The sequence below is a fragment of the Poecilia latipinna genome, unplaced genomic scaffold (assembly GCF_001443285.1).
Source record: "Poecilia latipinna isolate Pla-1442-1.1 unplaced genomic scaffold, P_latipinna-1.0 Scaffold893, whole genome shotgun sequence".
In the NCBI taxonomy this organism is placed as follows: domain Eukaryota; kingdom Metazoa; phylum Chordata; class Actinopteri; order Cyprinodontiformes; family Poeciliidae; genus Poecilia; species Poecilia latipinna.
Genome location: NW_015113509.1, coordinates 173,812 through 185,314, shown reverse-complemented (window position 1 = coordinate 185,314; position 11,503 = coordinate 173,812). Strand labels below are relative to the sequence as shown.

General features: G+C 38.4%; 1 protein-coding gene across 2 annotated transcripts in view; it reads right to left on the bottom strand.

Moving 5' to 3' along the window:
- Window positions 1–6,971: 6,971 nt before the first annotated feature.
- Window positions 6,972–11,503, bottom strand: part of hyal1 (hyaluronidase 1) — a 9,466-nt gene continuing 4,934 nt past the window's right edge. Inside the window, exons 1-4 of one of the 2 annotated variants that reach the window (XM_015048612.1) lie at window positions 11,160–11,265; window positions 9,503–10,404; window positions 9,342–9,431; window positions 6,972–8,262 (exon numbers count right to left, since the gene is read on the bottom strand). In XM_015048612.1, the coding sequence (XP_014904098.1) occupies window positions 7,942–8,262; window positions 9,342–9,431; window positions 9,503–10,402 (1,311 nt within the window). In that variant the 5' untranslated portion in view covers window positions 10,403–10,404; window positions 11,160–11,265 and the 3' untranslated portion in view covers window positions 6,972–7,941. Of the gene's footprint in view, window positions 8,263–9,341; window positions 9,432–9,502; window positions 10,405–11,159; window positions 11,266–11,503 lie in introns of those variants that run through there. The other variant, XM_015048611.1, reaches the window with a different exon arrangement.

The window sequence follows — 11,503 nt, the reverse complement described above, 5'->3', positions numbered from 1 at the left end:
TATTTCACAGAGAGAGACCCGCTCTAAAACACCAAATAGATTTAAAAAAAATAATAATATAATTAATTGCAGGGTCGGAAATTAGTGTGATATAATTAAATGAATTATTTTACTAGTAGTTCACTTGATGAATAGCTCTACTTTCTATTAAGCATATTGTACTTTCCAGTTTTGAAATGCATGTTCTCTTGTCTTTCCCATTTTGAGAAATGGTTAAAAGAAATTGGGCTTGCGTAACAATATACTGACAGTCAAGGGAAACAGCAAGTAACTGAATAAGCATTTCAAAACGATAAAACCAAGCAGCATTTAGGTTAAAATACGCTGCAGTTAAATTTATTTTAATAAAGTTGCTAGAGGTGTATAAATTTGTGGCAATGGAGATTATGTAAATATTTTTAAAGATGGTGTTTTATGTTCCAAGTCAAACTAAAAGTTGCATTTTCCTCCATTTTGAGTGAGAGCATACGACTGCAACAAATGATTAATTCATTCTGGGGGTTTTATGCCCGTTTTCCAGGGGTGCTAATTAGTTTTGAGGTTATAAAATAAAAGATGGAGGGCGATTTCGCACGTTTGATGCTGAGGAAACATTTAGCGATCCTAAAACGGAGAATCACATCCCTGCAGCTGCTTTCTTAAATTTAACATGCTTTGTGTAATTCAGATTTCCATTTGTCTATCCAAGTTGACATCAAGGACATCCTCTGATCTCTGTGGTTTAGGCAAGTAGCTGGCATTGTCAGCTTCATAACTCATGAGCTGCGATGACATATATACATGTCAGCAGTTCTGCAAACAGATCTGCATTTATTTACAGCAGCTACATCTGTCTTTCCTCCCTGCAGCCTCTTCTACATTCTTCTATCGCAGCATTTAAGCAGGATAAAAAGAAGAGAGCAGCTCAAACATGTCAGACACATTTTTTTTTATGAGAATCCTCTCTGTGTCATGTTTCTTTGCATCAAGTGTCAGCTCCTCTTCAGCACAGGGTGACCCAGCTCCACTTCTCCACCCTCAGCTGATTAATTAGGGCCAGGGAGACGTGGATCCAGAGAGACAGATCAGATCCTTGAAACTCTGTGGCATGTCTTTGTGCTGGTGTTGCTGAACTGTGGAGGCAAGATAGCCGGTGGGCACGACTTGGATGGGGACCTTTCAAATCTAATCGCGTGGTGTTGGTCCCCATCCCGGCCCGGCCGCGCCATCAGAGCAGATAACATGCTCCGCTAAAGGTTACGACTCACTATGACATTTCTCTTGAGACCAAGAAAACCCCGATTGCTGAGGACTAATCTTAATTCATGTAAGAGAGCATTTGTTTGAATTTGTACCTCCTGTGCAGCGACATGAAGACACCTCATTTCTTTTTCTTTACAATAAAAGTTAACTAAATGAGCAGATGCATTTGGGAAATAAAAACTAGAAGAAACGATTTGACTGGGATTGTCAGAGGAACAATGACTACTGGTAACTTACACCTAATCAGAGGTGGGTAAAGTACCCTAAAATTGTACTTACGCAAGAGTAGCACTGCTTCAACTTATTTTTATTCAAGTGAAAAACGTAAAAACTCGAGTAAAAAAAGTATTTGGCAAAAAGTCAAATTATCAATCATTTGATATTTAAAAATGACCCCATCAGACAGACCAAAATATAAAGTTAAGTGTAAATTTTGGCATTTTGAGGATGAAAATGACAGTAATTCATGCAAGTAACAGAAAATATCAAAATCAGGCAGAAGAATATTTTTCCAAATCAGTTTCTTTCAATAATAAACGTATGAAACTTTAACAAAAAACTGCAGGTGTGCGTCTGTGTCTGGTGCATTTTTGGGTAAAACATGTTTGTTTTTCATTCAGTTGGTAGAAAATCAAGATATTTTACTATAGAGTAGCGATACTTCATAATAAAATTATTCAAGTAAAAGTAAAAAGTACAGTATTTACAGTAAAAAATACTCCTACAAGTACATTTTTTGCAAATAAAAAATAAAGAAAAAGTTACTCAAGTAAATGCAACTAGTTACCACCCAACTCTGCATGTAATATTAGAAGTTTATAGATCTTTGAGAGTAGAGTGGATCCTGGGGGGGAAACAACCTTTCTTACTACTTTTTACTGTTTACTTCAAATTATTATTATTACCAATAAAACGTCCATTTGTGCTTTAAATGCATATCTTTGTGTCTGTGGCCAACTGTCCTAAAATAATTATGCTAAAGGTTTATTTAGCATTACCAAAGTTTAAAGTTTTTTCTGTGCTTTGAGAAAACCAGTTCAGTGTCTAGTAATTTCACTATAAGTGTGCAAACAAAGTAAAATTTTTACAGCAACCCATTCGACACACTATTGACTACCAGTGTCACGGTTTTGGTTATTTTTAGAAACATTTGAGAATACTCTTACCGCTAATGAAGTGATGAGAGCTCGGTCGTTGATTAGCTAGCCACACTCGTCGATGCTTCGAAGCAAAGTTTGCTCACCTTCACAGAGGTTAATGAAAACTTCTCTTTACTGTTTTGTTGCCTTTGTGTTTACATCCTTGAATCCAACAGTATCCAGTCGTCGCGGTTTTCTTCCGTCCGATCAATGCAGTGGAAAGCAACCGTACTGTCAAGATGGCGGCAGAGCACCCGGATGTAGGAGGAGTGACGTTCTTTTTTTTTTAGATTTTAACAGCAGCTTGCATCCATTGCTGTTGCACTACTGCCATCTGTTGGATCCTAATACTTATTCCTCAAATTATCCTAATGAGCCCGGTATTATTTAAAAAACGAAATATCTTCTCTTTTCCTTCAATGCTATTTAAATGAGCAACCACATTCTCAAATTTCAATTCCCAAGCCCATTTCCATATTCAGTAATCTCTTTTGATTCACATATTTCTACAGCTAATAAAAACATGCTCCATCGTTTCTATATTATCACACCAATTACATAAACCAGGAAGATGTTTCCCCATCTTAAAAAGAGTGCCATTCAAAAAACTGTGACCGGTGAGATGGCTGATCAAAGCAGCCAATCAATGAAGTTAAACATTATTCAATGTTATTCTCACAATGACTATCAGTAACCTATGGTTGATTTCTGCCATTCAATGTTATAATAAAATGAAAAATATCTCTAAATATCATGTTTTCATTTCCAAAGTACTCCTGCAAAACAGTCTGACAGGTTGTAAACCCACCATTGTTGTCATTTTCTGTTTCACTGATTGTTTGAAGTGAAGAAATTATAATTACACTTGTCCACTGAAATGCCCAAACCATGAGCTTTTTAGAGAAAGTTTACCTTTTGGGTATAGAAATTAAACAGAAAATGACTAATAATCAACAATAATAAATGTATTGTTAATCAATAAATCACAAATCTACTGGTTTCCACTTAAGTTTGTGAAACATCATCATCACCTCAAAGAAAAAGCACATTTTTTATTATGATAAAATTCGTATTAACAAATCCTCCCTTAAAATATTAATATTTCAAAGATATTTTTTCTCATCTCCTTCGTTCTTGCTAATTTTGAAGTTCTGAACTTTTGGCATTCAGACTTTGTCCAGAAAAAATTACCAATCATCGTTGGTCCTCAACAATAGATTAAATCTGATATCCAATTAGCAGTTCCCCCGCTGACTTGACCAGTTTGACAATCTTTGAGCAGCAGCAGTCTCTGCTCTCTAACAAAAGCATTTTTCTTCTGAGATCCACTTCATTACCCACACTAATATGAAGCAAAATGTTTATTCAAATGAGCTCAGATCAAATCCGGTAAAATGAACGAGAAAAAGGCTAAAATGAATTACGCTTGAGGAGAAAAATACATCGGAAATAATTACAAACTAAAGGAGGATCGTGGATTTTAAAAAAAAGTCATTTTCTCATTATAATACTTTTATTTATTGTCATCAGCCGACTATGCTCAATGTCATCAATGTGTATTCATGGAAGCAGAGCATATTTAAGATTCATCAGGATAAATTTGATATCAGCAGGCATTTTGAGCACCTGCTCGGAAACATATTATACATTTTAAGGTTTGATTTGCCTCTTCTTTTACTGACTTGTAGGGAAAATTATTTTCCATCTAGATGTGAACTTCATTGTGTGATTCTGCCACAAGGAGGTTTAAAAGTAATGCTTCTTTTTAGACCTAAATTGAGACACTTTTCAGGTCTGATGGGGTTTTGCAGGACTGTGGTTGAGCGCAGTCATCTCATGATAAGCCGCATGTGACAGTCTGTCAGGTCGCCTCTCATCAGGAGGTTTTCGGACAAGGAGTCAAATGTACAACAGAAATAAAAACCATGGATTAGACCCCACAAGCACTGTTTATCCCTATCATCTTGTACTTTCCTTTAATTGAAGGTTGAATGCACAGTTCTCCATGAGTCCATCAGCATCCACCCTTGCTTAGAGGATGTGGTGTAGCTGTGATTGCAACTGTGGGGAAAGAAGAAGAAGGGGGAAAAAAAGGAAAATTACAGGGTTCTATCCCGTAACAAGCAGGATGTTGTGACCTCTGCGCAAATACGTCTTTCAGCCTTTACATTTAATGTCGCTGATCCACTACTCTGATTTGATTTACATGAGGTGGGATGTTATTAAAAGGTAGTTCCAAGGCTGCTCTCCTTCAATTTACATGCTTTTCTTTCACAAATAAGATTTTACAAGATTAAATGCAAAAATCCATCAGCGCTTTTTATGGGAATAAAAAGGCGTTCTCATCAGCAGCTTAAAATCAGAGGTCAAATTTAGAATGTTAATTGAAAAAGTGAGTAGCACTAGCCTGAATATATTCAAAAATTCACATTTTGCATATTTTTGTACTTCCATTTAGGTCTAAACTGCTTATAAAAATAGCCTAAAAGCTTGAAAGAAAACAAACACTCAGCCATTTTCTGGCAATAAATGAATGTTTTTGGTGTCTGGAAAATGAGTCGTTTCAAAAACCTCACAACTCTTAAGTCACATTTAGCGGGATTTGTGCCGTTACCTAGCAACCCAAGCAACTGGTTTTATTGCTGCATGTGCTGTACAATGGCTGCTGGAAAAGAAAAGTGTTTTTTTGTTGACTTACCATGCAGAAACCTCTTGATGCATTCTTATTGATTGCGCAGGAGGCTCCACATCTGCTTTTCAAAGACAATCGTGCATTTGTTTGCAGGCGTTTTCACGTGTGAGTTTAAGCGTTGAGTTGTGGGGCCTGGCCAACAAGATCTTATTTGATTTTAAAGTGACAACAGATGAAAATATGCAGAACTAACCAGACTAAAATTGTATTATGTAAGAATGATTTTGAGCAAAAAATATCATAAAAATGTTTTATAAAGCCTTTAGAACTAAGCTAACTTTTTCAAGGAAGCCTACTTGGTTACGTTTAAATAAAAATTACCAATCTTAGATTTTATTTTATTTTATTATTATGAAAATAAAGTCACAATATAACCAGAATAAAGTTGTAGTATTAGGTGAATAAATTAATAATTTTATAATAACTCCTACACCAAAAGTAACAGAAAATTGAGTGATAAATGTTGAACGTCTTGTGAAGTTATACTCTGGTACAAGTTTTACACATGGCACTTAACAATTTGATGCTGATGTGTTAAAAGATCAAGTATTTCTGTTATCAGTAGCAGAACTTTGAAACTATTTGTGTCTGTTTCCAAGAAAGAACCACGCAGAGTGAGGTGTGACATCAAATTTCTCTCATTAAAACAACTTTTTGCTCATAATTTTAAGATATTTTTTCAAGTAAAATTACATCTTTATTCTGACTCCATTGTATTGATGGAAAACAACATTAATTAGCATGAATGACCTCTTTCTTTACACAGACCTTAAATCTGACCGCTTAACAGGCACTTTGACCGTTTTAAGGCAAACTCTTTGCTTTTAACAGCCTGATCAGTGCATAACACTGAGGGCTTTGATGACTTACACAAACATAAATTATGTAAACAAGTGTGAGCACAGGATCTTTAAGAGCCCCGATCAGAGAGTGGGAGTCCTCTGAAGGACACTGAGACGGAGCGTGACAAAACCGTGATTAAACCCAGAGCAAGCGAGACGATCTGCAGCCCGAGCAGCGAAGAAAAGGGAGGACGTGACCATGGAGGTGGGTGACAGAGCGAGACGCCAAAATGAAGAAATGCAGAGATGGAAGGGATAGGAAAATAAAAGAGGCCTGCCAGACCTGGCAGAGGCTGGAGAAAGACGAGGGAACCACTCAGAGCAGATAAACAGGTCACAAATGGCCTTTGTGGAAGTGTGGAGGCAATTCTGAAATGTGTGATAACGCATTGAAACGTGGCTCGCAACAGGTAAATCTTACTCTAACTGTAAAGTTTCATGTCTTGATTTAAAATCCAGCAACAATGAAATATAATTTTTAAATTATGAAAACAAGCTTTGCAACAAGTGTTGAATTATTTGGCTGTGTCCTGTTCTAATTTGGGTAGAGGAAGTGGATTTTAGGTTGCCAGGGTGAGAGAAAATTACTGCAACCACAAAGTAACTGACAATCAGCCCTGAACGTCTATCAGCGGGAGCCATTTTGTATGTTCCCAAATTCATCAAACCGCTCCAGGTAAACATTCGCCCTTGGACTGAAAGAAACAAGTTCAGAAATTTGTCTTGTTCAGACAGTTGCTGCAGTAAATGTTCTTTTTCTCTCTATAAATATATATGAAAAAAAAAAAAAAACAGAAAGCAAAACTGCAAATGTGTTGCTTCTCCTTGCAAAACCAAGTGCCCACTTTGTCCTCATTTTGTAACAATTCAGCCTAATAAAGCTGGAGGCTGGGAACAAGGGAGTCTGATCTTCCAGTCGTCTAATCCTCGAGGGACACAGGAGGTAAAATCACCGTCAGTGACATCAGTTTGCAGCAGTTGTGGATCTCAGATAAGGAGACATCATACATGGCATTCCCATCCCTATCAATGTCACCTCACGCCCTCTGAGGTTCAGTCACTTGAATTTATTATAAATCCTAAACTGCTGCAGAAATAGACGATAATCTGAATCACGTAATGAGTAAAATGTGTTTTTACCTAACATGATTTAACTGCTGTTGTGATTTAGAGCTTCCGTAGCCATGACCTTGATGTTTGTCTTTGGTTAGAAGTCCGACAGCACCACCTGCTGGTCACGAACCAACAAGCAAGTCATTATGAAAGCCCCAGTAACTTCAATAAATGGGAAAAACAATAAAATATCCCCTTTTTTCTTGTGAGTACAAGATACTACAAGCATGTAATATCTTATACTCACAAGATATTACATACATTTAGTCTGGTGTTTCAGGAATGACAAAGAATAAACTAATGCTCATTTAAAGCCAACAGCAATGGGAACAGCTATTAAATAAAGAGTAAACAACTCTTGCATGATGTTTTTTAGAAGCTGACAGTTAAATCAAAACAACAAATCATCCACTTGGGATACAACTTGTGCTGTTGTGTTTTAAGTACAACACAAAAGCACAAGTCTGCCTGGGAAACTAATAGGATCTGTGCAGTTTGCAGAAGGATTTGATTAAGTAGGAAGACACCAAAACAAATTAGTGGTTTATGTAAAAAAAAAAACACAAAAAAAAATACACACATCCATATCAGTCCATACAGACAATGAAATCAAAACACAGAAGCAAAAAATAAGTCATGATTTTAAAAAATGTAGCTGTTTTGAAATGAGCAATAATCAATCAAATCAGTCCATTCATCCATCTTCAAAACCCATTTGATCCTGATTAAGAATTGCAAACCCATCACAGAACAAAGAAATACTGATACCTAAAAGCACAATTAGAGTTTCCAGTACTGCTAAAAGGCACATCTTTGGGTTCTGAGAAGAAGCTGACGACCCAACAAGCAACAAGTAAACTCCACTCAGAAAGACTCTGAACTTCCCTCTTATTATTTAAAACTATTGTAATCTCTAAGCTGGCGTGGAGCAGTTCCTCCCTCCCCACCCAGGATAACACCTGCAGTGGAAGTCAGACTTCATCTGCAGCACACTTTGTGCATCCATCTGCCCTAAAACCCTGTAGTTGGTCCCTCCTGCCGGGTTCTTTTCAGACAGGATCTTCCAGGCTGCGGGGTCGAGGTGGAGGTAGGCGCCCGACTTCAGGTCCGACCTCTGACACCGTCCCTGAGAGGAGCACAAAGTCTGGCTGCAGAGCGTGGCAGCTGAGGTCACGTTGACCACGTAGGGACCTAAAGTCTCATCGATGTAGGACTTGACTGCTTCACATGTAGCCTGGACAAACACAGCAAATAGCACAGAATAAACAACTCTGTAGATCTGCTCTTCGTTGTTCCTATAGTGTTTGTTTTAGAGTAAATAAAGTCATATTGCACATCTGAGGTCTAAAATGTTTTTGATTCTTTTAGTTTTTATTTAATCTACACATATAATATGTTTTCTATGTATTATTTGTTGTCTACTGATGCTACTTTGCAAAGGCTTCAACTTTTTCTCATCTTATAATATTACAATCTAAAGTTAAAGTGTATTTTAAAGGGTTTTGTGAAATAGACCAACATAAAAGAGTGGATGATGGGGAAGTGGAAGCAAAATGATGTATGGTTTTAAACTAAATATTTAGAAAACAAAACATTTAGCTCCAAATTAAATATTTTGGTGTCAAGCTAAATATTTAATGGGCCAACTAAATATTTTGCTTCAAACTAAATATATAGGTTAGGAACATAACATTTAGTGCCAAACTAAATATTTAGTTATTAAGCTAAATATTTAGCTTTGTGCTAAATAGATAGGTGAATATTTAGTAAATATCTTTACTTCCAAAACAACCTTGAGGTTGTCACTTGATTTACACTGAGATTATAATACACACAGGAGGACTCGAATAAGACAACTTCTGAAACCAATTGTTTTCACTATATTTCACTTGGGAATAGCAGAGTAAAGGGGCTGAATACAAATCCAACCCTCAAATTTAGATTTTTAATTTAAATTTTAAAAAAGCAGTGACTAATTGTTCTTCCAAATCACATATATACATAAAAGTAACAGAACATGAAACACTTTCAGGAGGAGTGAATACTTTTGCATGTCACCATAAACTGCAAATTTTACAAATTCGTCCCATAAGATCTTCAGTCTTTCGGAAGGAGTTTGACTGCAGTAGAAGCCAATAGGTGCCTGAGATGCTAAAAGTCATCAAACAGTGGTACTACCACTTGGGAGTATAGAGAAATGATTTGTAACAAGTATCACTTTCACAACAGCTTTCCTAATAAGTATTTTAACAGATATCTGCAGGATTATATCAGTGTTATGCAGAGGGAAAACAGCCATTGCATGTTTCATACCTTAGATTTATCAAATGCATGGTTCCCCCACAGCACGACCCCAGCAGATCCTAAAGCAGCGCTCTCTCCTAAAGTGTAGACCAGATGCTCCTGTGTTGTGAAAACAGAATATTATTTACATCGGACCATGCTGAAGAAGATGGTATTAACCTGCCACTCACTTTGGAGAGGAACTCTAATGTGTAGGTGTAGACGATGCGGGCGTAGGGGAAGACGGGCAGCTGCCACGGGGTCACCTGGTCCGCCACCCTCATGGCCTCCAGGATGCGGTGATGAGCGTAGAGCAGCACCTCTTTGCCGAGGCCTCGCAAGTCCAGGCTCAGGTAGATGTCAGGGTACAGCGCGGAGGAGGCGTTCCACAGCCAGAACAGCTCATCGTTCCTCGTCAGCTCCACATCTGGACACTTACCTGTGTAGTTTACGCTCCTGTCGTTGTAATAGTTGTAGCAATTCGGAAATCCATAAAACCCCCACAAGCCACTTGGCCTCATTTTCTGCCCCAGTTTCTGTGTTTCCTCCATGAATTTCCTCCCAGATTGCTCAAAATCCACCCGAGCCGCTGCCTCCACCTGAGCAGGATTCCAGTCTGGATGCCTGGCCCTCACCAGGGCTTTTGACCCCTCCTTGTACACTTGTTTACTGTCCCAGTTTCTCTCCCACACCGGCCGCCAGCTCTCCCAATCCACCACCGCCAGGCCCTGGAAGTCTCTGTCAGGGATGTAGTAGCGGATATCTTCGCTGGCGAGTCGGAGGTGTCCATCTAGGCTGCTGTTCTGAGGAACCCCGCCGTTGATGGCCTCTCCCTGGGCTGAGTACCGCGGGTACAGACCCAGCTTGTCAGCATAGAAAATGGTGACGTTTTCACCTATGAAGGTTTCATTTTGGTTCTGGACGATGCTAAACATCCCCAGGTCAAGATCCACGGCGTACTGGGAGAGGCAGTTCTCTGTGGGGGCGTTCCACACAGTGAGAAACGGCGCCTGGCTGAAAGGCGAGGCAACAGGCAGCCCTGAAGTTAGTCTGAGCAGACCAAAGAGGACCAACACCTCACAGAACCTCATGGCTGAAAAGAGGAACAAAGAGCTGTCACTAAAACGTGTTATGAAATTTCAGATAGTTGCAAAACAGTGTTCTGTTTTTGTGACGGTAACTCGAAATGTCAGTCATTTCAGTAATTTATGCAACTTTCTTTTTGCCTTTAAGGAATAAAATCATCAAATGCAAAATGCTAAATTGTGTAAGAATGTAAAAAGTGTCAGAATGGTTCAAAGTCCAGACCTACAACATGTTGTGGATGTGCAATAAGACTTGTTGATTTCCGTAGAAACAATTCGCAGAGAAACTGGTAATAATTTCATAGACATGTTGAGTGCTATTGTTTACATCCGGAAATATCGCGCATGCGCACAATGCTTGGGGGCAAAAAGATGATTCTTCAACTTGTCATAACCACTGCTCTTCGGCCATTGAGCAATTATGTTAACAAATTGAAACCTGGAGATGTAAGTATTATTAATTTAGTGCAACGCGCCACAGTAAAGGTAAAACATCGCAGAGAAACCGGTGAAGAGCAAGTCAAAGCCGCTCCTTTTCTTCTTTTGTATAGCTGACCAACAGCTCGGCTAGCTGACAGAGACTCAACACCAGAAAACACGTAAACATTTCTCTACGGACAAAATCTTTAAGTCTCTTTCGAGTTTTACTGTTTTCATGCTAAAATTGTGAAAGTCAAGCTAACAAAACTGGCCTCTCCTGTAACATACCTCCCTCTCCTTCGCTATTTTTATGTATTTATTTTTATTAAAACCTTTTACTGACCTGTAATCTTTTCTTCTAGTTGTCATAGTATTGACAATTAGTAGCAAAACACCGCGTCCCTTTTTCTTTTATATATATATATATATATACATTTAAGATTTAGCGCATTATGTTGACAGCTAAAACCAACGGTCGTCATCTTTGGAGAGGAGTTTTTTCCCTCCAATAGGAAGCTGGGGGCGGGGTCTTGCGCGAATGACGTTACGTTTCAACCTGTCAACTAAAAAGATGCTAAGCCAGTGGTTTCCAAACATTTTCTGCGCCCCCCAATGGATTACAAATGGCTGTCTGGTTGAAAGGGGGGGGCATCAACTTTTTTGGGGGCAAAATGAATGTACGTAGCT